The 27,733-nt window shown below is 46.1% G+C and overlaps 1 protein-coding gene across 1 annotated transcript; it reads left to right on the forward strand.

Annotated features, from left to right (window-relative positions):
• The first annotated feature begins 21,869 nt into the window (after positions 1 to 21,869).
• Positions 21,870 to 27,015, forward strand: LOC125637286 (protocadherin-8-like). Its single transcript, XM_048851574.2, has 4 exons — positions 21,870 to 24,302; positions 24,867 to 24,934; positions 25,043 to 25,176; positions 26,252 to 27,015. Exons 1-4 carry the CDS (start codon positions 21,870 to 21,872, stop codon positions 26,620 to 26,622), a joined length of 3,006 nt encoding a protein of 1,001 aa, XP_048707531.2. The 3' UTR covers positions 26,623 to 27,015.
• The last annotated feature ends 718 nt before the right edge of the window (positions 27,016 to 27,733 follow it).

Here is a 27,733-nt window from a genome sequence, read left to right on the forward strand (position 1 = left end):
ACTTTGGACTGGCTATTTTCTTTCTTCTTCTCTTTGTCTCTATACTTGACCTTCCCCCCCCTTTTCCTTTCTTTTGGCTGCTTGTCTTTTGACATCTTTCAGCATTCTCTAGCCCAGAGTTTCCTTGAGGAGCTGATTCCTTGACAATCCTCTTCTGCATCACCATGTCCATAATAAGATTTATCAATGTAACCACTAACACTCTCATTACAACCTTGGTCATGGACCATCTGAAACTTGAATCTTTGGGATGGAAGCTCCTTTTTCCTGATTTCTGCAGTAGCTCTCTAAGGAGTGGAACTTTTTAAACCCCCGAGTGGTACCAGAGACTTTGCATGTTTTTTGAGTGGGGGCTTTACCTGCCCTCGCAGCCCTTTCCAGAGTACCTAGTAGCTCACTCTCCTTCAGCTCAGACCTTTCTGTAGTACAATGGGAAATTGAGAAACCTGAGATTTTTCCAATAGCTGGTCGTAGACTCCACTCACCTGGTTTCTCTCTCCCATTTGGGAAAAAAAAGATGGCAAGAATTATGCTTTCAATGAATTCCAGCAATGGACTCAAGAGCTGTCTCTTCTTTTCCACCTGTCCTGGCCAGGTCCCTCTTTCTTCTCCTTTAGTCTATTGAGTAATTAGTATCTATGTCTACACTACCGACCTTAGAGCAGCACAACTGTACCTCTGCAGTTGCACCGCTGTAATGTCTCCTGTGTAGCTGCTCTGTGCTGAGGGGAGAGCTCTCCCATTGGCATACGAGGGGTGGTAGCTATGTTGGTAGGAGAGTGTCTCCTACTGACATAGTGCTGTCCACACCGGTGCTTTTGTGGGTGAAACTTATGTCAGACAGGGGGGTGTAGACGGAGCCTAAAATACTTATATGCCTTGCTTTACCTCACATACCATATATGTACCCTCAAAACACAGCTGTGAGGTAAAGTTGTACAATTCTCCCATTTTGCAGGTGGGAACCTGAGACACGGGGGGTTAAATGACTTGCTAGTAGAGGAGGGAATTGAAGCTAGCTCTCCTAAGAGAAATCATGTGAAATGACATTTCAGGTTAGCAGGGATTTTTACAATCAGATCTGTGAAAACATTGGGGAACTTGGGGGTCCTGGGAATTTTGCAGAAAATAATATTTTAAGCTCCAAAAGCCGCACCAAATGAACTGGTGATGATGTTTGTTTTGATAAATTTCACACTTAAAGTTCATCACCCCTCTCCTCAACCCCTCAGTTCATGGATGACTTCCCCCTGTACACTGCTGTCCATGTCCTCTTCCACACGGACAGCCTGGATCACTCCCAAGAGATGCTGCCGCTGGCTTCCACTGTACCCCAGAGGTTGCCACCGGGTCCTGCTTATTATGACTAAATAGGTCTATCCTCCTCCGCTGAACCTCTGCAGAGCCCCAGCTTGTGGAAAGACTTCTGTGTTCCTGGTGGGAAAGTAGACAATATCCTTTTGGCTTTGTTCCTCTCCCCTTGATGGTTTAGGGCCACGGATCTGGATTTTCTCCTCCTTACTTCCCATCAACATTATGCAGTGAAGGAATGATAGGATATGATTGTTTTATTTTGCTGGATGGCGATGGTGGCCTTGAATTGGGATGGCTACTTGCTTTAGACTTAGGGTAGAGGGAAGGTTGGTAGTGTCACACGAGGCACTTCATGCCAAACTCACCAAGAACAAGGCAACAGCCATAGATCACAATCTGGAAATCTATAAATAGGAAGAAAATACTGTCATAGAAAGCTTGGCCCATTAAAATGAATGGATGCATGGCAGCCTGCAGGATAGTTTTTGATCCTATGGATTTATTTAAATCTTTCCCACTTTTCTTGTCCTAACGACAATGGTACTTAGATTCCAGCTCTCACCTGTCAGCCGGTGACTGGTCCAGAGACACAGCAGCAGCTCACAGGTGTTCTCCTAAGGGCAGCAGCAGGCTCTTTCCAACTATTTGGTGGTGGTTTAAATCTGTCAAATTTGAAACACAAATGTGCTGAAGTTGCAAGCAATGGCCAGAGCATGTCAGTCAGAGAGAGCTGATAAGGCTGAGGGGAGAGCAGCTGGACGTGGCCATGCAGACAACCATTTCCAGTCCCATGTCACTGCTTCAACCTGTTGACTCACCGGAGATGGGCAGTGTGACATTTTCACTGCTTTAAGCTTAGGGTGCAGAAAGCACCTTCATGAAAACACCCTGTGGCCTAAAGCGGACACCAATCCTCTACCCATTTGCTTCACTCACCCAAATGCTCTTCCATTTGCTCAGAAGCAAAGAGGCAGGAGGAGACCAAATGCTGTATAAGCTGCAAGATGCTACTAATGACAATGACTGCCTAGGGTCAATGTGGCAAACGTCATGGCTCAGTCCAAATGGATGTGTTTGTGTTTGTGTTTATTCTTACTTCACAGAAACAAACTGGCTTGATAATATCTGATTCAAAACATCGGGATTCTGTGCTGACATATGGTAGCATTAAGCAGAGAGGTGAACATCAGCAGCGCAGTTTGAATCTCAATCCGCACCCAAACTTTCCCAAAGTCCCAGTTCAGGAGGATTTGGATTCAGGGGTTCAGGTTCATTCATAACTGGAATGATATATTTAATATCCTTTCTGGATCTCACATTTGTAGCTTTGCTATTGGTAATGCCCTCATATTCACAAGTGACACAAAAATATCCCCTCCCTCCGCCACCAAGAAAAAAATCGGGAGAGGATAGTGGACTGTTCTACCTTGTAATTAGCTGAGATGCGCTGGTTACATTTTACAGACCTGATGAAGAACTCTGTGTAGATCAAAAGTTTGTCTCGTCCACCAATAAAAGATATTACCATACACACACACACACAAAATAGGGCATGAGCACAGAATATGTACACTGCATTTACCTTAACCCCCCCCCCCCATCTTTGTTAAAAGCACATTAAGGTTTCAAAGTCAAGCACTCAAAAATTAGGAAATGCCAGAATTAATGTTGCCTTAATTTGGACCTTTTGTGCATATGCATTGTGCCTCATTCAGTGCACAGGATGTATGGTACACACTTAATGAACATTTATTGGATATTTAATTTCTTCTTATTGTTCCATGTGTGGCACAATGTTGCATATACTGCACACTTTTCACATCCTGCTCTGAAGACAGGATTCTTAATTTCCCCATGGGCTTTTTCTATGGTACTTATCACTATAGGAATTCATTGACAAATATGCATATAGAGACCTACAAGGTTGAGAAGGCACTCCAGCTGGAGAGGACTGCAGAAGCACCACCAGGGGAGGGGGAAATGGCCCCTTCACAGGTAGGAAGCTGGCTGCTGGTTACTTCTGGGGTCCCCCACTGCTTCCAACCCACCATCTATAGAGATAAAAAACTGGTGTTGCCTTAATAACAAGGGATGAGGAAACTCCCTGTAGGCTTGTGTGTCCACCCCTCACTGTCAGTCTCCAAGGGTGGCCACACCTCTTCGCTGTTATGCACCTGGAACAACAGTCTGTACAGGGGGAAATTAGCTGTCTCTAGGGCTCAAACCCTCAGGCAGGGTAGAGCAGTGAACAGTTCAGGAGCCCAGGCCCTTAGGTAGGGCGGGGCACCAAGCAGTCTAGAACTCGAACCCCCTAGCAGGGTAGATCAGGTAAGCCCAAACTTCAGACAGGGGTGCGCCCAACACAGTCTAGGGGCTCCAACAAAGGGTGAGCGCCACAACACAGTCTAGGGGGGTCCGGCAAAGCGTGAGCAACCCAGCAAGCGCAGGTCTCTTAACCTAAGGGTGGGGGGAAGAGTACTGCCACCCCAGGGGAGGAGCAACTCCACCACATCCCAGCCCAGTGGTCTGCCACTGGGGAATCCACCTGCAACACGCTGACTGTATCTCCAGTGGCATCACAGCCAGACAATAGTCTAGTTCCCCTGGGCTGCTTCCTATACTCTCCCTCAGGTGGCATCATCCAAGGGTCATTCTCTGTCTCCCTAGGGTACGCTGCGAGCGGCAGTCCCAGCAACTCTTAGGCATCTGGCGTGTCTGGCTGTACAGGTAGCTTGGGGCCCTCCACAGAACAGCAGAAGGCTTCTGCACCGCAGCAGGGAGAATGCATCTGGCAGCTCCTCTCCAACTGAGCCACAGGGCCAACCTTTTATACTTTCTGTTCCTGTCCCACCCCTCTGCTACCAGCATGGAGAGCGTGGCCTTCCAGGTTCCACCCAAAAGGGGGCAGCTGGCCGCCCCCCAGTGTCAATCTCTGAGGGTGGTCACACCTCTTTGCTACACTCCCCCAAAGAGGAAGGAGAAGCCATGCAACCTCCAGGTTGGGAGGATCACAGCCACCACTCCCTAGAGGAAACGAAGGGTGGTGGTGGTCAGTGACCGCCTTCTAAGGGGGATGGAGTCATCCATCTGCCTGACATGGCCTGGCATCCCAGGAGGTGTGCTGCCCGCCATGGGCCCAGATCTGAGACATTATGGAAGGAATGCCAAGAATCATCTGGACCTCTGACTACTACCCGACGCTGCATTCATGGGGACACTAATGATACTGCAGGGTATGACCCTGAGCAAATCAGAAGTGACTACAGGGCTCTGGGAATGAGGGTGAGAGAGTTAGGAGAGCAGGTGGGGTTTGCATTGATCCTTCCAGTTAAGGGTAGACACAGACATCCTAGAGGTGAACATTTGGCTTTGTAGATGGGGTCACCAGGAGGGCTTTGGCTTCCTTGACCAGGGGTTGCTGTTCCAAGAAGATGGATTGCTCAGCAGAGATGTACTCCACCTATCAAAGAAGGGAAAGAGTATCTTTGGATACAGACTGGCTGTCAGAAACCGTGATGGGGAGGGCCAGGCCTAGCGGTCAGAGCCATGGTGATCAGAGCTGAAATCAGGAGTGCAAAACAGCGTTGGAGCAAGGCTGGAGTGAGAGCAAGACTGGATCAGGACTAGGAACAGGGCTGGAGCAACAGCAAGGGCAAGCTAGGGCTTGGGGAGTTGGTTTCCACTATCAGGCAGAGGAGAGTTCCAAGCCCTGGAATGCCATTGAACAGATTGAGATGCTGTTCCTCTTGTGAGGCTCTGCCCTGAGAGTCACAAGTCCAGTTCCTTGTGGATTGGCTGGAGCCTAGGACATGAATGACTGATCAGTGCATGTGGCTTAATCAGCCTCTAGTTCAGGGATGACTCATTACCTGCGCTGGCTAACCTAGTGAGGCAAACTTTAAATGAGGTCTGATGGAGGCAGCAGACAAAAGTCCACAAGTAAGTCCAGAACGTGGAGACTTGGGTGAAGGGTCAGAAGCTGTGGGAAACATGTACAATCATAGTAGGGAGAAAGGAGAGACAAGAGGGAATATCGAGGGGAAATCTAATGAACATCTTAGATGTCTGTATACTAATGCAAGAAGTATGGAGAATAAACAGGAAGAACTAGAAATACTAGTAAATAATCACAATTGCAACATAACTGGCATCACAGGTGGGATAATACATACGACTAGAATATTGGTATAGAAGGGTACAGTTTGTTCAGGAAGGATAAGCAGGAATAAAGGGGAGGAGGTGTTGCCTTGTATATCAAGGCACCGTGGACTGCACTTCACCCCGTGCTTCACTCTCGCCCACAGGTGCCCCCGCAGCACCCCCTCCACCCCCAGTTCCCATTGGCCAGTTCTCAGTCAATGGGAGAGTGGGCCTGTACTTGGAGTGGGGCAGCACACAGAGCCCCGTGGCCCCCCCACATAGAAGCCAGACGAGCTGCTGGCCGCTTCCGGGGCACAGTGCAGTGTCGGAATGGGTAGGCACTAGCTTGCCTTAGCTGGGCAGCAGAGCCGACGGGACTTTTAATGTCCCGGTCGGCGGTGCTGACCATTGCCGCTAGGGTCCCTGGGTGCAGAGCAAGGCGACCCAGTGCCTTACATGCCGTGACCCGAACTTTGAAAAACACTGCTCTAAGCTGGGTCTGGGAGTCAGGAGACCTAGGATCTAGCCCTATCTCTGTTGCTGTATGGTCCTAGCCAAGTCAGTATAGGTATATCTACAATGCACACTAAGCCTGAGTCTGTGAGACCTGGGCTTGTAGACTCGGTGTTTCCAAGCCCTCCTTTGAGAGTCCACAATGCATTGTAAACCTGGGTTTACAGTAGCTGGACCCACATCTCACAGCCATGCTAAGGAGCCAGAATTTACCAATGTACATTGCCAAAGAGCCACAGTAATACGTCAGCAGCTCTCCATCAGCTCCCACCCCTGCTCCCAGCGTCTCCCACCCACCGGCAGCCCTGCTGATCAGCACCTCCCCCTCCCTCCCTGCACCTCCCAATCAGCTGTTTCCTGGCGTGCAGGAGGCTGGGGGTGGGGAGAGGAGCGAGGGCACTGCTGGCTCAGGGGACGGGGGGGGGGGTGGGAAGAGGTGGGGGCAGGGCCTGTGGCAGAGCCAGGGGTTGAGCAGTGAGCATCCCCTGGCACATTGAAAAGTTGGTGCCTGCAGCTCCAGCCCCGGAGTCGGTGCCTATACAAGGAGCTGCATATTAACTTCTGAAGAGCCGAATTTGGCTCCGGAGCCACAGGTTGGCCACCGCTGGCCTAACAGGTCTTCTGTGGCCTTATTTCTATGATTCTATGAAGGCCCCTATGGTTTTGTTTACACAAATTTGCGCTGATTTAATTAAGTCAGTTTCCAGGCTACGTGTATGGACCTGTAGGTGCTGACTCCATGGAAAAAAAATTATGAGTGCTTAGCATCTGCTGGCAGCTGCCTTATCAGTGCCTCCCTCTCTCCTTAGTGCCTCCCGCCCACTAGCAGCCCCACCGATCAGCACCTCCCTCTCCTCCCCGCACCTTCTACCCGCCCCAGTCAGCTGTTCTGCGGCATGCAGGAGGCACTGGCAGGGAGGGGAGGAGTGAGGGCTGGGCACGCTTGGGTGAAGGGGTGGAACGGTGTAGGAAGAGGTGGGGAAGAGGTGGGATGGGGTGGAGCGGGAAGAGGCAGAGCGGGGATAGGGCCTGGAGTGAAGGAATGGAGTGAGGGGGGCTGAGGCAGAGCCAGCGGGGAGCACCCTTGGCACATTAGAAACTTGGCGCATATGTATGGACTCCTATTTCATAGGATGTAAGGCTGGAAAGGACCTCAGAAGTCATTTGGCCAGCCCACTGCCCTGAGGCAGCACTAGGTACACCTATACCATACCTGGCAAGTGTTTGTCTGACCTGTTTTAAAAAAACATCCAATAACAGATTCCATATCCACCCTTGGAAGACTATTCCAGTGCTTAACTATCCTTACAGTTAGAAAGTTTTCCTAGTAATCTAACCTAAATCTCCTCTGCTGTAGATTGATCCAATTATTTCTTGTCCTATCTTCAGTGGACATGGAGGAAAATTGATCACCGTCCTCTTTATAACAGCCCTTACCATATTTAAAGTCTGTTATTAGATCCCCCCCGTTAGTCTTTTTTCAAGACTAAACATGCCCAGTTTCATTAACCTCCCCTCATAGGACAGGTTTTCAGAATAGAAGTGGCTAATGTTGTTATGCTAAAATCAGTTTGTTACTATACTGATTCTGTGCTTGGGTCACATTATACTAATTTTACACTAAAATACACCTCTACCCTGATAGAACGCTGTCCTCGGGAACCAAAAAATCTTACCGCGTTATAGGTGAAACCGCATTATATCGAACTTGCTTTGATCCACCGGAGCGCACAGTCCCGCTCCCCGCCCCGGATTGCTGATTTACCATATTATATCTGAATTCGCATTTTATTGAGGTCAAGGTGTAATTCTGTTGTGCCTGTGTGCAAGAAGAGAATCAGGAGCACAAAGAAAGGCAGACGATAGAAATGGTATGAAGAAAATATGAGGCATAATATGAGCCAACTAAAATACCCGTAGACAAATGCAAGAACGAGGGAAACACAGAAGAGGAATTAAAACTAGTATAAATTGAGGGTGATTACGATCTTGCAAAGATGTGGCAGGATATCTGTTGTAAGTAGAATGGCAGGCTTTTCCATGTGCATGTGGTAATTGAGGCTGGGATTTACAAAGGACCCATAGGGAATTAGGCACCCAAAGGTGTCTAATTTCTTTAGGCTTATTTTGAAAATCCCAGTCTATGTGCCTAGCTGAGCACAGTTCAAATACAATAGCTGATTTGTGCATGCATGTTGGGTGTTGGCATATATAAATTAGGCACACACAAGTGTATGGCTACAATTGCGTCGCTAACAGTTTCTCAGTGATTAAGGTGAAACCAGAGACAGTATAAAAATTCACTATTGAGGTAGAAGGATGGGACCCTGTAATTAAGGTCTAATAAAGGGCAGCTCTCTAAAAAAAAGTTTCTTGCATTGTTTAATAACCAGTCTAGACACAGAATGAGCCTGCAGGTAGACAATATTTTCTACCAGGAAGATGTGGAAACTCACTGGGCCCAACGGTATACAGTGGCAGACTATCCTAGTGGGTCTCAGATACAGAGCAAGGGCATTTTAATTAGCCTCTAGCTATATGGGGTGATGACTGGACCAGGACAGGGTTCCAGTTACTGTACCTCCAAAATCTATGCCAAAGGGGGTGATCAGATCTAGAGAGTGTCCAGCTGAGTTGCATAGATCTGCAGACTGTTCAGGAGGGCATGGTTGCCCTCTTGGGTAGAAAGTCTACAGCAATATTAACAGCACATAGCTAATCTACCCAAGTTTACCATGCCTAAGCCTAATCTTACAAGATAAATTAATTACATATGTCATTATTTATTTACCCAAAATGAATATAAAGGGAAATAAAAATAAAAAGAGAGATGTGCTTCTATGTTAGGAATAAAGCCAAGTTATGAAAATGTTCTTCTAATTCTCTTGTATCAGTTTTCAAAAAAGTTATGTCTAGTTGGTGATTATTTACTTTTTTAAAATAATGATAATTAAAACAGTAAGTAATGAGGTGGTGGGAGGATTACATGTTCCTCCTCCGATTCCTTGGATGGAAATCAGGGGCTTCAAATGCTAGTGTAAAAGATGAAAGGCTTGTTGTGTTGGCAACTTTACAGTGGTTTTTCAAGCCTGTCAGATAGTCCTGCTGTGGCATCAGTTGTTCTTCTGGATGCCATATTCTTCTCTGATTTGATTAGGAAGATTCTATCATTATTTAAATGATTTTTCCTTCCTAAATTAAATTGACAATAAGAATTTGCAGATCATTGTCTTTAAGTGCGAGAACCCATCTATTATATATTAACATCCTCCAGCCCTGTCATTGCTACACCTCTTACAGAGAAACTTAACACTCTACCCCCGGCAATAAAAATAAAATACATAAAAATGCTACCTTGTATTGAATTAAAGTATTGGAAATGCAAAGCTCTACCTTGATGTTGGGAGCAAGGGGTGTGTGTGTGTGTGTGGTATGTTTGTGTTACTGCAGTCAAGAAACAGAACCAATTCTTTTCAAAGTAATTGGCTTCCTGCTGTCATAAGTTCTGAGGAAATTTTGACATGTTTGTGTTTAGCTGTGTACTCATGCTGTATTCATGCATAATAACGCACTGTCCATATTGGACAGAGGGACTTCCTCAATCAAAAGTGAAATACGCAATGTCTCTCCAGCAATCCAAATACCAAGCCACGTGTGGGTGTGTTGCACAATATATAGCCTCTCTGTGTGTGTGCCTTTAAGCTATTTCCTTTGGACATAGGGCTGTAAAATCTCTATGTGGCTAAGTGAAGAAGCAGTAAACAGAATTCTGAAAGAGTTCAGCTACAAAGTTTACAATAGAGAGTGCTGAAATCCTCGCTTGGAAGAGTTGGGAAAGGAGGTATGCCCTCCACGCAACCCTAATTCTTTAACTCAGTCTAGGGGCTCAGAAATAGATTTCCCACACCATCTGGCAGGAAAAAAATAACAGGCTGAGGAAACAAGTCATTGACCAAAGGTTTTTCACTCAAGCATCATTGAATAGCTATCAGCCTCCTTCCCATCCTGGAGTGCTCAGATTACCCAGTGAACCTCTTCATCAAAGTACAAAATTCAAGGATGCATGTATATGTGCAGGAGGGTGAGGGTTAGGCTTTAAAATAAAGCGATCTATGGCTATAGTTGAAAAAGCACTCTGGTTAGTTACAGTAAAACAGCATGTGAAAAACAATACACAAGAATAGCTGGAGTTTTGCATTAAGTCACAAAGCAATTATAATCAAAGGGAGCCTGGATAAATGTGATATGAAATCCTGACATTCCCTTGGGATAACATAGCCCTGCAGGTCTCTTCCTGACTCATGAGTTTGCATCACATTGAAAGAGGAAAATAGGACACATTAGCTGATACAATGTAGATAAAGAAGTAATAAACCCCTCGCTATTAATGGTTGTCTGTACAATCTAACTCCCTGCTCTTTCTCCTTTGCCATAAATGCATTTCTAATATTTGGAGGGACAAATTCTCCCCTCCTTTACACCTGAAGTCAATAGAGTTTTGAAATGTAGTTGAAGGCAGAATTTGGATGGAAAAGCATGGCTTACTTGTGCTTATCTATCAGTCAAAGCACAGTGTCTGTGCTTGGCAAGTGATAGATAATAATAACAACAACTCATAATAACCTGTCTTTGCAACAGGTTTATTTTGCACATGATTATTGGATTTTATTCTGTGTGGCAAAAGACAAAGATTGCAATCAAAATAAAATATGGCACTAAATATTCTAGGGAAATGAAAGAAATACAAAGGTGATTAAAAATGATCCTTCTATTTTGAAGACAAACTGTCTAAATATCAGAACAGCTGACAAATATCAGAATATTAAGGGCATAGCTGTTTGTCATGTCTACACTGTTTTCTTCATTATTTTTGCTGCAGTTCCTCTTCTTGCATTGCTTCTAAGTTCTGTCTAATATTAATTGTTGTTTAAACGGCACATGACTCATTTAGAGACTGATCCAATATTCTTTGAATTCAATGGGAAGATTCCTATTGTCTCCAATGGGCCTTGGATCAAGCCCTAATTTAATGATTTGGTGTGTCTCTCTCTCTCTATAGTTAGTGTATATTTCTTAAGCATATGAATAAGCTATAGTTTCATGGGTGGCGGGTATCACAGGCCAGGAGAGGCCCCGCCCATGCTCCGCCCCAGGCTCCCTCCTGCTTCCCACCCACGCTCTTCCTTCATGGCTGGGCTGGAGCTGGAGCTAGGGCTAGGGGGTCCAGTCTGCGGGCCAGGACTCCAAGTGGCTGGGGCCATGCTTCCTGTCTGCCTGGAGCTCTGGGGCTGGGGTCGCCGTGTCTCCCACCTGCCCGGTGTTCCGGGGCTGGGGGCACTGGGGGCCGCACCTCCTGCCCACCCAGCGCTTGGGGCTCAGGGCGCTGGGCAGCCCACCTGGTGCTTCTGGGCTGGGGTTGTTGGGGGCCGGGCAGCCCACCCGCCTGGTGCTATGCGGTGGCTGCAGTGGTGGAGCTCTGGGCTCTAGTGGGGCGGGGCCTCGGGTGTAAAGTTCGGGCTGGGGGCTAGCCTCCCTGTGCCAGCAGTTCATGCGCCGCCCATGAGGTTTTCCTTTTACATTGTTAAGTGCATTGTTAGGTGCTCAGGAAAGTTGCCAGATTGGCGACACTGAAAATTCAGGCACAGGACTTGTGGCATGTGCAAACTTCCCCTCAGTGCCTGGCCAATTTGCCTGTACCTTCACAGAGGGCCCACCTCTAACGGTGAGAGGGTATTTCAGTCTCTGGGTGCAGGGAAATGTTGCACTCTAACCAGAAACTACCAGCAACGGTGCCAGATGCAGCTGAGAGCTGTGTGGGCACCTACTACTAGGAATTGGCCTGAGATCACCAGCCTATTTCCTAAAGGCCACACCACAGTCATCACAATTTTAGTTCCAAAATTCAGGTCACTACTACTAACTTGGTCTAGATTCCAATTAGTGACCTATGGTAGGGGTGAAAGACTGCATATCTCATTACCAACTCCCTGAGTTCTTCAGGTTCCCAAAGCAATTGTATTTTGCTCCAAGCCTGCTCTTCCAAACTACTGATTTTATATTTTAGCTGAGCACAAGCAGGATTTTAGTCATTAAGTGTAAGCACAGCATTTATTTTATTGTGTAAAAATCAACTCACCCAATACTCAGCACAAAGCCTGGAGAGTTGAAATTTAAGCACAGTGCTCTTTGCGGGTTTAATAATCAAAAAATAATAATAGAGGATGGAATCCATCCCATTACGCTCCCATGGGTAATGTGCCGAACAATTCCTATATGGCAGCTATTCCAGCTTGGCCACCATATGAACTCTCCATCTGTACCTCCCCTCCTACACTGTTAGGGGCTACGATGATCTTAGGTGGTGCAGAGGGCCTTGTGCGGTATTTCCTCCATACAAATATATTTCCCTCAAGTCCATGCTATGAAATGATTTATGTCAATATTATCCAAATTCAGCAGAACAGAACACATCAGCCTCAGGAAATCTTTGAAACATCTGAGCTTACTGATCGTCTGACAATTCTGAAAAGTCACGGAGGACTGAGGAGGTAGTATAATGTACCAAACCTCAAAAAGGAGAGTCAGCTGATTTTGGCAATTGCTGTTGGGGGAGTCTAATTGCTGTCCTTGCTAAAATAATGAACCAACACTCTGAGAAATATCACTAAATATCAGATGATAATGGAATCTGTTTGTAAACATCAAGTTTTGCAAGACAAACCTGATTTTTCAAAATATGTAATTACAAAATTAGGGCCAGATTCTGAAATCGGATCTACTTGGGTGGATTCCTGAGTTCATATGTAGCCCAGTGTTACATGCAAGTAAAATGGCCCACTTGGGCTAATCAGGTTGTAGGATCAGGGCCTCACTGAAGCAAACATTTATGATTGGATACACTATTTCACAAAAATCTTATTTTCAGTATGACTTCCAATTGGCTTGGCTGTGAACAATCTCATGGGGAATGCTAGATGAATGCTAACAAAGAAAGGGATAGATGGAAATACATTGAACGGGGGGACGGGTACACAGGGGTGCCACATAGTAAGGTGTTATATCCAATCTTACTTAACATCTTCATTAAGGTCCTGAGAGACTGGGTAAACAACATGTCAGCACAATTCACAGGTGGTACTAAACTGGGAAGCATTGCAAAGATGAGAGTGGACAGAAATAATAAAAAATTGACCCAGAAAGGTTAGAAATATGGGCAGGAAACTAAAAATAAATAAATAAAAGAGAGATGTGATCTTTGAAAAATGAAAAGTGCGAGCTGATACATCTGCGGAAAAGAATTAAAACAGATCAATGGGGAGAAGAAATGGAGAGATGTTGAGCAGCAAAGCTGTAATGCAATTTGTGTGGCATGTGAAGAAACATCAGAACATGAAAATAATAATAGTCTTTATATGGTTCTGGTTGCCACAGCACCTTTAATATTGTGCTCAGTCCTTAAATAACTTCAGCAGGGCCAGGATTTCACCTCTCATTTCTAGAAACATTGAAAAAATAGAGGGAATTCAAAGAAGAACAAGAAGGATTAAAGTGGTGAATGGATTGATTTATGGGGAAAGAATACATGGCTTAGCAAAATGATAGTTTACTGTGGGGATGCAAAATAACAGTATACAACTAATTCAAGGATGCAAACACCAAGAAAGAGAGAAAAATTAATTAGAGAGGTATAAGGAAAAATGGGATAATTAGGAAAGGGAAAATGCAGATAATACTTTCTGACAATGAGATCTATTAGATTATGGAACAGCCTCCCTCGGGAAGTAATAGAAACCTCATCACTTGACATATTTAATCATTGTGTTCTTATTGTTCTCCCATTTAAAAGTGTCAATCATTTCAATTGTGAATGACCAATCACAAATTATGTGTGAGGGACTGCAGGTATCACACCTGGCCCTCAAGGCTCCCAGGAAGGACTCAGACCATGGCCACCACCCATCACTGCAGAAGAGGGGCTAGTGAAGATCTAGCTCACAAAGGTCCCTGCCCATGAAGCATATTTTACATTTTCATGGGATAAAGCAATAACAACAGTAATTTTCAATTCATTTGTATTATACACTACTTCTTTAGATAGAGGTCTTCTTTAAAGGGGCCATGTCTCTTCCCCTGCTCCCTTGCTTAATATTTATATTTGGTCAAATTATTTGTTGCAAGTAAATTATGAGATTCATTATTCCTTTTTTCCTGTTTTTGAGTCATACTCAAAGCCAGTCTTGATTTGTATGAATATTTGTATTCGTTACACATAAGTATTCACCAAATAGTTTCTGAGAAAAAATTACAAGCTACACTTGTCCCTGAACTGTTTACTTTGACTATTTATTACTCATAATGTGGGGAATGGGGGATGGGTGGTCAGGCCTAATCGTTAGAGTCAGAAGCCTGGAACCAGCGCTGGGGTCAGAGTCAGGTGCCAAGCCAAAGGTCACAGCCAGAGACAAAATCAGGAGTGAAGCCAGGGTTAGGGTGTAGAAGCAGGGACCTGAAGTGAGGTAGGGAAGTGGGAACGGGGAACAGAGGGGGTCTGGGATAAAGAAGGCAGTCACAGACTGAGGGCCAGGAGCCAGGAACAGGCAGGGCTCAGGACACAGGCAAGTAGGCAGGGCCCATAGTATTAGCCAGCCAGAGATTCAGTTAGCTACTCAGACAACTTCCTGTGCCACTTTTTGGTTTAAATAGTATGTCCCAGCCAATTGGTGGGGCTGGACATCTACCCCAGTTAGAAGCTTCATGGGCAGGGACCTTTGTGAGCTAGATCTTCACTAGCCCCTCTTCTGCAGTGATGGGTGGTGGCCATGGTCTGAGTCCTTCCTGGGAACCTCGAGGGCCAGGTGTGATACCTGCAGTCCCTCACACATAATTTGTGATTGGTCATTCACAATTGAAATGATTGACACTTTTAAATGGGAGAACAATAAGAACACAATGATTAAATGAATGGCAAATAATTAATAGTAACAAAATGACAATAGGATGAAGTTCAGAATGCACAAAAACTTTCAAAAATAAACCAGCAGCCATCCAAATACTTACAATCAACCAATAAACTAATTCGGTGAATAAATGCACATCAAACTTGATATGTTTATTCATGAAAGTATATGCATATCCCCTTTTGTATTATCCTCCCAACTCTACTTACCTCATACCTTTCCAGAATGCTTTAGCTACAGTCATAAGAAATTTTAGGACAGCATGAAAGTCGACTGTCCTGCCATTTTGTGTCTATGCTGTTTATTTACTCTCTCTGGCTAAGTGATTTTATTAGAACTGAATTTCCCCCTGTTGCCTTTCTGTGTCTTTTTGCAGTTCTGTCCTCCAGTGTTTGCTAATCCTCTAGTTTTGATCATGGTTGGATTTACACCAAAGAAACACTCGACAAAGAAAGACAGGAAGCAGCTGTGCAGGGTGCAGATACATACTTCTTATTCTGAGTTTAGTTGATCAACTTACTCCCTGGAACCCTCAAAAGAGTCCTGCGCTGGGCTACAAGTAGCAGGAAGTGTCACTGCTTGAAGACTAACTGATGCTTCACCATTGTGACAGAAGCAGCTCCAAGGGCTGCTGTTGAAGGACCACTACACTAGAACGTACACTTGCATTGGCAGTGAGATGGACTAGATCGCCTCCTATGTCTTTTATCAACTCTAATTTTTATAATTTCATGAAGGATCAATAAGTAAAAGACTTATCCCATGGCATTTACGTTAAAGACAATACTCTGCTGTTGAAAGCTGTGGACCCTTTCAAATTAATAGGGCGCGGGTGGGGAAAATTAGGTGAAGTTTGATGAAATAACAGCATTTACACACACCAAATTGTTTCTGGTCAGTAATGCTATGTAAAATGTATGGTTACCGTTACTAAAAAAAGTAGTTGTACAAAAAAATAAAGAACCACCGGGAAGGTGGTGGAGTAGAGGAAGCTGGGGAAGAAACAGACAAAGCCAGCAGGAGAAGACACCCTTCTTCCCCTCTCCCTCCACAGATCAGATATACTGGGAATGGGGTCCTAGGAGCATTTCAGAGAAAATGAGCCAGACCCTCTCCTGGAAAATCATTATAGCTCCACTGATGTCAGTGTGCTCAAAAGTGTTGTCTGGCATTTATATGCATATAAATATATATTATATGGGTAACTTAAAAACACAACAGAAAGGTGATATTACTAGGAGCTTTGCCTGCTTAAAGAATGCAAGATTTGGTTATTTGGTAAATGAAGGACACTCTCCCTCTCTCTGGTATGTCAGACACCAGCCACCTGGGGAAGCAGTGTGGTCCAGTGAACAAGCACTAACTCAGGAGTCAGAAATGCTGGATTCCATGCCCAGCTTTGCTACTGACCAGCTGTGTGACTGGGCAAAACGTTTCACCTCCCTATACCTCAGTTTCCCCATCTAGAGTTAGAGGATAATGGGACCTATCTTCTTTTGCAAAGCCCTTTATGATCTACAGATAAAAATGCTATGTGAGATCTAGGTGTTGTTATTAAGTAAGCAAAATGCCTCAGATCCAATGGGGAGTTTTGCCAGTGCAAGGACTTCCTGATCTAAATGTTTGTTAACAATAATGAACAAAATTGTATTTAAATTATAAGACTGATTTTTTTTCTTATATCATTACAGCATTCTCTGTATAAATATGTTTCTCAATATGTACTTTGTGGGAAAAAGGCTTAAAAGATTAGAAATAAGCTGAGGTGACATAATTCAATACATTCCTCTTCTGTATTCAGGCTAGATACCAATTAGTTCTGATTCTTCCTTAATTTCCACCAGGTTAAAGAAAAGATGGCTTTGAATTTGATAAAAATGATTTGCTTCTACACTGCTGTGCTTTAATAATTCTCAACTATATTTTAACCTGCCACTAGGGTAGCCATGGCTTGTTGGCTCTTTGTGATCCTGAATTATCTTCTCAAAATATACTTTATTAAAGAGATGAGTATTTTTACTGACATCTTTGTAACAAACAAAACCCTCTGGTTCTAATCACAAAAGAATTTAATAGCCAATGGTCTAATAATAATGTGCAAGAATATGACATTAAGACATATCTCATTTGTATGCTTTGGCTCACATGATTAACTTTGGTTCTGTTTTCAAGGAATGATTATAAAACTAAAACAGAAAAATAATCCCTACCCTTCACATTCATTTTTCAAACAAATATATCTGTTTCTTCTTAATGGCTTCAGTTCCTGGTGTTTAAATCTTGAAGCTATTGTACTTGATAACATGCTCTCATTAAACCTCCAGAATGTGCATGCATTTGAAAAATGCAAATTGTTTCCAGCCTTTATAGGAATCTGCATGAAGGTTAAAACCACGCAGAAATTGTTTATTGCACAGGGAAAACAAATTTGAAGGAGCAAAACTTTTCAAGGTCTTGTAAAAGTTTATGTTCCCATTAGAACAAACCTTATCACCACTTGCTGCATTTCATTTGGGAGTTTGAAGCAGCTTCCCCGTGGTTTCATGTGTTTGGGAAACATGCTAATGGTCGTTTCATGATTAGTGTTTGTGATTACGGAGTGTATAGAATGAGATCTGGAATAGACTTTAGAGGGCAACGAAATTCTAAATTGTATAGCCAAATAATTCACAACAGTAACTCTTGTAACTTTCTTGTACTTCTTGTAACTTTCTCGGCGTGGGAGTTGGAACAGGAAGGAGAGGGAAGCAGTTTGATGATCTTGGAGGTTTAAGCCTTGTCTACAGAGGTATTTCAACCCCTGGTGGAGCAGCTGGACTCGTACTTGGGCAAAACCCTGGCGTAGGGCCAGTTTAAAATGGTGCTATGCCACATTTGCAACTTACCCCACTTTGAAATTGGGGCTTAACTGTATCCCTGCAAGTTGTACTGAATCAATGTGAGCTCTATACGGGAGGGATGAGATTCTGTGTTGCTTCCTAGAGCACCAGGTTTTGAGAGGGGGTCCTTTTAGAGAGCAGCCTGCAGCTGTCTTGCTCAGTTACTCTGCTGCTGGAAAACCTTCTCCCGCCGCCGCCGCCGCCAGATCCGGGGCTTTAAGAGCAGATTTGCAGGGAAGTACAGGGCTGGAGTCAGACTAGCAGCCTAAGGAATTTGCATCAGTGCAGCTACTCCACTTTGGGCTGAAATCCCAGCAAAGACAAGGGTGCACAGCCAGATTCGGATGCCCTTACTCACCTTGAGTAGCAATTTACACTCTGAGTAGACGCGAAGAAATGAGACGACTCGGGGAGCAAACTGCTACGCACTGTGATTTAGGATGTTGGAATCCAGCTCTTATCTATTTATTATATGATGTCAAGCTGAAGACAACCACGTGGGCGTTGCAGTTCTATTAGAGCGTATCTGGCCGCTCCGAGTTTAGGCATCGTTGCCATTTAAACTACCCCTTCCGTCTCATTATTTTGTTTTCTCTTGCAAAGTTTTAAATCCTGTTTAACGGATTTGATTCCCCAACAATCTGGCGAAAATTAGTGTATCATAGGCTTTTGTTTCAGGAACAAATGTGAACTTTCGGGGCAGAAGGGTTTTGTTTTGACTTTTTTTTCCCCAAAGCACCATCATGTGGTTTTACTAAACTGAACAAGAGGAACAAATTGCTGCTTTCCTCGCCTGCATTCACTCACACTTTGCCCTGTCTGTAGCACAGTTTTTGCTTTATTTTGATTTTTTTAAAGCTCCTGCAGAGGTCCCCATTCGGTTCCGAGACTCACCTTTTGTCAGGATGTGCTGGCAAACTTGAAAGCAAGCAAGCTTCCCACAAAACTTTTGATGTTAAGATCGATTTTTTTTAACCTAACCCAAGCCTGACAGAATGTAACGTGTGTGTTTCAGCAGCTCAGGGTTGTAAACACAGCATGCTAAAGCCAGATGCCAAAAAGGGACACACATCATACAGTTCCTTTGTTAGCTCGCCTGTCACTCAACGGGTGCAGCGTTGATCTTGCCTCGGAAAATGTCTCTTTCCTTCAACTCCAAATGTCCTTAGTTAATACAGAATGCTTTGTTTTTAATACGATTGTTTATTATAGCAGTAATCATATGTAATAATAAAATCCCAACAGAAAGCAACATAGCACTCTCCCTTCTTTAGGTCAAGCATTCACTGATCATTTACACACTATGGAGGACTGGTGTGATTATAAAATCGGTCTAGCAGCAGCTAACAAAAATAATATGTACTTTGGTTTGATATACTAAATGTATGAAAAATAAGGCCCAGATGTCATACTTATGTCATAATAATCAAAAGCACACCTTGAAAATGAAACAATAGTACCTGGGTCAATAGTGGGTTAGTAGAAGTTAATTTTCTATAAGATGTAAAAAAAATATTGAACATTCAGATCATCAGCTGATGAGAGATGCATGGTATGGAACTTACAGTAGAAAACGAATATTAATTATTCCTATAAAAAGTGTTCAAAATAATGTTGACAATATTGATCTGATCTGAAACATACAAGCAGAAAACCCCCAAAGTAACCCCTCCCCCACATACATACACAAAACCAAGCAACCACACAAACGAATTCTAGAAATAAGGCTGTCACAGAGTCCCTGGGCGATGCTCTGGAACTGCTCCCCATGAAGCCAGTCAGGACTCTGGGGCAGTCGCCTTTCTGTGAGCAGCCTGTCTTCAGGACACGCAGCTCACACAGCTTCCACCTTCCTGGGTCTGACCTCGGAGCATTCAGCATCCTCTGCCCCTCCGTGCGCTTCCCACAGCGAGTCCGCTCAGGCGGGGCTCCTGGGGAAGCCAGAGGGTCCTGCACCCCAACTTCGCAGTCAGACGTGACTCTCAGCCAGCCAGTAAAACAGAAGGTTTATTAGACGACAGGAACATGGTCTAAAACAGAGCTTGCAGGTGCAGAGAACGGGACCCCTCAGCTGGGTCCATTTTGGGGGGCAGTGAGCCAGACAACCACGTCTGCACTTCACTCCATGTCCCAGCCAGCCCCAAACTGAAACTCCCTCCAGCCCCTCCTCCTCTGGGCTTTGTTCCTTTCCCCGGGCCAGGTGGTCACCTGATTCCTTTGTTCTCCAACCCTTCAGCTTTCACCTTGCAGGGGGGGAAGGGCCCAGGCCATCAGTTGCCAGGAAACAGGGTGTCGGCCATTCTCTGTGTCCAGACTCCTGCACACACATGCCCTCTAGGGCTCTGCAATGATCATACACCCTTACTCCACCCCCTAGATACTTAAGAACTGCCTAGGGGAAACTGAGGCACCCCCACACTATTCAGAGGAAACATTAAGAACAGTCCCACTTCGTCACAAAGGCAGAACGCCTTCCCGGTGTCACTTGGTTTCAGTTATTTATTTGAAATTTCTACCTTATTTTTGGACTCCATTGATCTGTTTAGCACAGTTGATAAGTTATGTCTTTTCTAAGTGTGCATGGAAGAAGAATCATTTCTCGAGGAGCAGGTCAATACTTATGTATAGCGATGCTAATATACATTAGAAAACCATACACTTTTTTCATCACTTTGTAAACAATGGTTAGAACTGTCAACAAGGTGACACTCTGGCACAGTCAGGGAACTTGACACCAAACGATTTGTTGCCACCCGGCATTTGGGCAGATCGTTTCATTCCCTTTGAGCCTCCCACTTTTCAAACCACTCGCAGCTTCCTCCGTGCAAGGACTTTAAACAGAAATATTCTCATTGCAATATTTTTATGGGCCTGCGCACGCACACTCACACCTTAATCATAAATCATACATCTGATGAAGTGAGCTGTAGCTCACGAAAGCTCATGCTCAAATAAATTGGTTAGTCTCTAAGGTGCCACAAGTACTCCTTTTCTTTTTGAATACACCTAAAATATCAGTGGAAACCTCCCTCGCTTCTTTCTTCCACCACCTAAGGAGACAGTATTGGTACTAAGAGTTGGTGGGCTTCCTGCCTGGTCTCTTGAAGGATTAAACTCAGGAGTTTCTCACTGATCAGCCCTGATGAATATTAAGCGAGGTGGAAGAAAAAGGACAGTGTTAATTCATATTCTTTAACTCATAAAAATATCAAAAGGACTAATTATGTTGCCTCCATGCATACACAAGTAACCGCTAATGTGGTTTCAGAGTCGCAGCCGTGTTAGTGTGTATTCGCAAAAAGAAAAGGAGGACTTGTGGCACCTTAGAGACTAACCAATTTATTTGAGCATAAGCTTTCGAGCATTTATATGCATAAATGCATTTCGAGCATTTATTTATGCTCACATAAATTGGTTAGTCTCTAAAGTGTCACAAGCCCTCCTTTTCTTTTTGCTAATGTGGGAATTCCTGTCATTATCATTCTTCTTCCTAGCTTCCTCCTACCACGCCACCCCGCTTATATGCGTTTGGCTTTTTAATATAGTGTTTGTATAAGAACATTCTTAAATGTATTACAGGGAAAAGTCCTCTGCTTTTGTACATCTGGAGAGCAAGTTAGTGGGAAAACTTTAGTCGCCAAGCTTGCTAGAGAACAGAGCAATGTGTTTGCATGTGTGATTGACAGATTGTTCATTTCTTGGGGGAATGTCCCACTGAGTCCATGCAGGGGACACGATGACACTGGTGTCCCTAGGGATCAGAGGATTGGTCAGGGGAGATGCTGATTTGCATATCCTTATCTATATAATCTCTGGGGAAGGGCGCAGAGAGCAAAAAGGCAAGCTGTAGCCTGGGGCACGCAGAGCTACTTAAAGACTCCTGGCATCAATTTCACAGCAGAGAGGTTTTGATTGCTGGGATGTGTTTAAAGGGGGGACAGTGATCAGTCCGGGCATTCAGGAGTGGGGGCTTTTGGTCTGTTTCTAATCTGGCCTTTTTAAAGCTTCCACAACACAAAGTGCCAGTGGCTTTTTTTGAGGGCTGCGTGGTAGGATCTCAGGGGTTATGTCTCCTGGTCTCACGTTGTCCAGAGCGGGACTAAGCTCTGTGCTGCTGTGTCTCCTGGTCGCAGGGTGCCTGGGTGAGACGGTCAGGTACCACACGGACGAGGAAGACGCCCCCGGTACAGTCTTTGGGGTGCTGTCGGACGATTTGCAGTCCAGCTCTGGGGACAGACCCCTCGGCAGTTTCCGCCTGATGGAGCAGTTCAGCAACAGCTCGCTGGTGCGGGTGCGGGAGGGGGACGGGCAGCTGAGCATCGGCGAGGCAGGGATCGACCGGGAGCGGCTGTGCGGCCCGTCCCTCCAGTGCGTCCTGGCTTTCGACGTGGTGAGCCTGTGGCAGGAGCAGTACCGGCTGGTGCACGTGGAGCTGGAGGTGCGGGACATCAACGACAACGCGCCGCGCTTCCCCCAGGCGCACATCCCGCTCGAGGTGTCCGAGAGCGCCGCGCCCGGCACCCGCCTGCCGCTGGAGATCGCCCTGGACCCGGACGTGGGCTCCAACTCCATCCAGAGCTTCCGGCTCTCGCGCAACAGCCACTTCGGCATCGAGGCGCAGACGCGGGCGGACGGCGGGAAAAGCGCCGAGCTGGTGCTGCTGCAGGAGCTGGACCGCGAGACCCAGGCCGCCTACACGCTGGAGCTGGTGGCCCAGGACGGCGGCAGCCCGGCCCGCTCGGGCACGGCCACGGTGAGCGTCCGGGTGCTGGACGCCAACGACAACAGCCCGGCCTTCCCGCAGGGCTCGGTCACGGTGGAGCTGGGCGAGGACGCGCCGCGGGGCTCCCTGCTGCTGGACCTGGAGGCGGCCGACGCCGACGAGGGGCCCAACGGCGAGATCGTCTACGGCTTCGGCAGCCAGGTGCCGGCCGAGGCGCGGCAGCTCTTCCGGCTGGACCCGCTCTCGGGCCGCCTGACGCTGGAGGGGCCGGTGGATTACGAGCGGCAGCGGACCTACGAGCTGGACGTGCAGGCGCAGGACCGGGGCGCCAGCCCCCTGGCGGCCACGTGCAAAGTCATCGTGCGCCTGGCCGACGTGAACGACAACGCGCCGGGCATCAGCGTCAGCCCCCTGAGCGGCGCCCCCGCCGGCGCCGGGGTGGCCTACGTCAGCGAGGCGGCGGCGCGCGACAGCTTCGTGGCGCTGGTCAGCACCTCGGACAGGGACTCGGGCCCCAACGGGCAGGTGCGCTGCGCCCTCTACGGGCACGAGCACTTCGCGCTGCAGCGCGCCTACGCCGACAGCTACGTGCTCGTCACCGCCGCGCCGCTGGACCGCGAGCGCGTGGCCGAGTACAACCTGACCCTGGTGGCCGAGGACCTGGGCTCGCCGCCCTTCAGGACCGTCCGGCAGTACACGGTGCGCGTGAGCGACGAGAACGACAACGCGCCGCTCTTCTCCAAGCCCGTCTACGAGGTGGCGGTGCTGGAGAACAACCCGCCGGGCGCCTACCTCGCCACCGTGGTGGCCCGCGACCCCGACCTGGGCCGCAACGGGAAGGTGCTTTACCGGCTGCTGGAGACACGGAGCCCGGGCGGCGGCCCCCGCTCCGGTCTGATCTCCCTGGATCCCCACAGCGGGTCCGTCCACGCCCGGCAGCCGCTGGACTGCGAGGAGCTGCCGCTGGCGGAGGTGGAGCTGGAAGCCTGCGACGGGGGCGCCCCCCAGCTCTGCCAGCGGGCCCGCCTCAGGGTCCGGGTGGTGGACCAGAACGACAACGCCCCGGCCATCACCTCCCCGCCGCTGGCCAACGGCTCCGCCGAGCTGCTGCTGCCCGTCAGCGCCCCCGCCGGGTACCTGATCGCCCGCTTCGCGGCCAGCGACGCGGACCAAGGCGCGAACTCCGAGCTCTCCTACTCCCTCCGGGGCGGCGCCCACCCGCTGGTCGCCCTGAACCGGGACACCGGGGAGCTGGCCCTGCGGAGGAGGCTGCGCGGAAGGGCCTCGGAAGCGGCCTTCCCGCTTGTCGTCGCTGTCCACGACCGCGGGAGGCCGTCGCTGTCCTGCACGGCCGCCGTCCGGCTCATTCCCACGGACACACTCCCCTCTAGCGTGGAGATCGTGGTCGTGCAGCCCTCGGCCGAGGAGCTGCAGCGGCAGCCCCGCCTGGACCCCTCCGTGGTCCTCATCGCTGTGCTGGCCGGGGGCTGCGGCTTGCTGCTGGTCGCTATCATCGCCGTGGCCTCCAGCTGCAGGAGGAGCAAGACTCACTTCCAGCGTGGGCCCGAAGAGCAGGGGGGAGGCCAGGAAGCCAGGCTGCTGAAGGGCTCAGGCTCCCAGGCAGGGAGCTCCTCCCCGGGCCAGGCAGACTTCTGCCAGCTCTCTGTTACCACCGAGTCTGAGAGCCCCAGTGAGACTTCCCAGGCGGAGGACAGCAGCAGAGAGTCCTTGTGTCATTCTGCCCAAGGGAGGAAAGCCAGGAGCAGAGACTCCCAGGTAAGCACACCTGCTTCCTTTTCAGCGGCTCTGCAATTAATCCATCCTTTCAACTCCCAGGAATCTTTAGTAAGCGCTTGACATAACATCCCATGAGGTCACCTACCCAATTCAGCTTGATTCATATCTGGACATTTTGGTCATAGAAGAACTAGATCTGTTCGCTTGTAGACATAGTGGTCACTGGATTGGGAATCTGAAGATCTGGATCTGATTTCTGACTCTGCCACTGGGTTACTGCCTGTATTTCACTTCTCAGTAACTCAGTTTCTCTGTCTGTAGAATAGGAATAAGTGTATGTACCTACTTCTGTAAAGTGCTTTGAGATCTAGAGATGAAAAGGGTTCTATCACAGCTAAATATTATTATAGAGATGTATATGTGTTTTTGTTGATATATAGTGGCTATGGTTTATTTCTGTTTGTTGTAATTATTATTTTTCTATTTATTTGATATGTTAGAATCATATTATCCATCCACTTGCAGTAAACCTTGTGCTTAAATTATTGTTTTTATATTGAGAGGTGCAAAAGTATTAACATGGCTATTTCTTCCTTTTGTCAGGGTCAAGTTCTTGTTCCTTTTCATTCCCCATCTCTTTGGCAGGAGCAAGAATCTGCTTCGAGTTTAAGGTAAAGTAGTGTTTTTCTTACATTTAATATTTTTGGACATTTACAGAATTTCACATCCAGGCAGAGTATGGAAAAGACAATACACTAATGGTTTCCTTTTGCTTTCAGCTCCCATTCAACTCCTGATCAGTTTAGTGTGAAAGACAGTGGGAAAGGAGATAGCGAGTTTAATGATAGTGATTCTGATATCAGTGGGGAGGGGTTAAAGAAGCCACCTTCACAGACAGCTGGAAAGCAAGTTGGTAAGTATAAATTTAACTTCAAACTCTTCAGGGCAACACGTATAAAAAGATAGTACGTTTTTTTAGGCAGAGATCATGGGCCTGAATCACCACTGCATTACTGCGGTGGTGAATCAGTGGAGTTACACAGGCATGCAAATGGAATGCCCAGTGAAGAATCAGGTCTTCTAGCCTTAATTTGCCAAAATGTGACTATGATTTGTGGGTCTTCAATTTTTAGGTGCCTAGCTTAGCACACTTTAAAGGAGTCTGATTTTCAGAAAGTGCTGATTCCACACTTTACGGTGTTTCAAGCTGAGCATCCCAAAACTCAGATACCCAAAATAATTTGTCACTTTTGAAATTTTAGGCCTCTGTCTTTCTATTTTTTCTGTAAAGTGTCTACAACATGTTTGGGCATTTAGCAAATAAAATATATTTACAGTTACATTGCTTATTGTCAAATCCCTTGTGTATCACACTGATTTTGCTATTACTAAAGCCCTGATCTTGGAAACACTTGAATTCAAATTGGGTTTAAAAAAAAACAAGGAGTCCTTGTGGTACCTTAGAGACTAACAAATTTATTTGGGCATAAGCTTTCGTGGGCTAGAACCCACTTCATCAGATACATGGAGTGGAAAATACAGAAGCAGGTATAAATACCTAGCACATGAAAAGATGGGAGTTGCCTTACCAAGTGGGAGGTCAGTCTAACGAGACAATTCAATTAACAGTAGGATACCAAGGGAGGAAAAATCACTGTTGTGGTGATAATGAGAGTGGCCCATTTCAAACAGTTGACAAGAAGGTGTGAGTAACAGTAGGGGGAAGTGTTTCTTTTTAGGATCCGAGCCTAATTTTAGGACATGATGTTGCTCCCATTGACATGCATGGAAATCTGCCCCTTAACCAAGCACAGAAGTGTGATTATGTTTTTCTTGATATATAAAACTCTTTTTGTAGAAATAAACACATCTAATTGCATAATGCTGGTGAAAGTAATGGGAATTTGATATTTCTCTCCTGGCAGAACATATTAGATCACTGTATTCCAGAAAAAAAAAAAATTGTTAAAACATTACTTCTCTTCCAGGTACTACAGCCAGTACAGATGGATGGACTTACAAGGACACAGAAAGATATTGTAGATTTTATGTCCAACAGTCCCAAACACGCAAAACCATCCCATTGCATTATGAAAATGATTATATGATTGCATATTCTACAACACCAATTTATCAGCCCATCCTTCAGCTCGGGAAGTCCAATTTTCTTCCACAACAGCCAAAGCTGAAAGAGTGTTATCAAGTTAATATTCCTAAAACTGAAAAACTATATGAAAGAGTTCTAAGTGGTGAGCCAGAAATGCCACCAACCACTCTGGTGAGACCGTGTAAAGGACTAAATCACCCTCCACAGAACACTTTACTCCCAAACGCCTCTGAAGTAGCAACGTCATTCTGACATAGCAATGTAAAAACATCCAAAACTGTCATAGGAATGGACTAAATATGTTTGTGTTTATGTGTAAATGTTACCAGCTGAGATGTGTAAATGAAATGCCACCGAAAAATCAAATATAACTTTAAATTATGGCAAAAGCAATCAATGTCTAGACAAATCATCCTTCTAAATTTATCCTTTATATTTACCAAAGACTCAAAATTAAAAAAAATCATATTAAAGGACATAGTTACTGCAGCTAAAGAAGGATGGGGGAAGCAAAGATTTGTGTTTTATATTGAAACAATTAATGTAAATAAAAAGTGTAGATCTAGATATACATTTAAAAGCTAAATGTATGCCTGTATCTGTTCTGTTTCTTATGAAATACTTATTTCCTGATTTATCAGATAATTCACCTGTTCTATTTGTGTTAGCTGTCAAATAAGAAATGCAAATTTAGGCTGCAATCCTGTAACTGGAAAGAGGCAAGCAGAACCCTTGTGTCCATGAGGGAGGATAAAAGCCTTAGGGTATGTCCACAGTACAATTAAAAACCCATAGCTGGCCTATGCCAGCTGACTTGGGGTCATGGGGCTCAGGCTAGTGAGCAATTTAATCGCGGTGTAGATATTTGGGCTTGGATTGGAGCCCGGGCTCTGGCACCCTGCAAGGGGGTGAGGATCCCAGTGCTCAGGCTCTAGCTTGAGCCCAAATGTCTGCACCACAGTTAAACTGCCCTTTAGCCCAAGCCCATGAGCCCAAGTCAGCTGGCATGGGCCAGCTGCAGGTGTCCAGTTGCAGTGCAGACAAAGTGTGAGTAAAGGCTATAGTAGTGGGCTCTTAATAAATAATCAGGAACAATATCTATGTTGAAGGACTGAGTAGTTCAGGGTAATGAAGAGCCATTCTAATCTGGTTGGGGATACTGACGTTCAAAAAATCACATTCTCATTGGCTGGCTGGGCCTTTTGGACGATGCCACAGCTGTATCTCAATCCCCGCAGTGCATAATTCGTACCGCGTCACTGATTCACACATAATAATTCCCTACACATATTATATGTGTGTGTGTGTGTAAGAGAGAGTAACACTGATGTGGAGGACAAAGATAATAAGGCTTGGTTGGCCA

Source organism: Caretta caretta, chromosome 1 (assembly GCF_965140235.1).
Source record: "Caretta caretta isolate rCarCar2 chromosome 1, rCarCar1.hap1, whole genome shotgun sequence".
Taxonomy (NCBI): Eukaryota; Metazoa; Chordata; order Testudines; family Cheloniidae; genus Caretta; species Caretta caretta.

Coding starts and splice junctions, on each gene's coding strand:
- LOC125637286 (XM_048851574.2), top strand. CDS start 21,870: ATGTCTCCTGGTCTCACGTTGTCCAGAGCGGGACTAAGCTCTGTGCTG. Junction 24,303..24,866: donor CCAGGAGCAGAGACTCCCAG/GTAAGCACACCT, acceptor TCCTTTTGTCAG/GGTCAAGTTCTTGTTCCTTT. Junction 25,177..26,251: donor GACAGCTGGAAAGCAAGTTG/GTAAGTATAAAT, acceptor CTTCTCTTCCAG/GTACTACAGCCAGTACAGAT.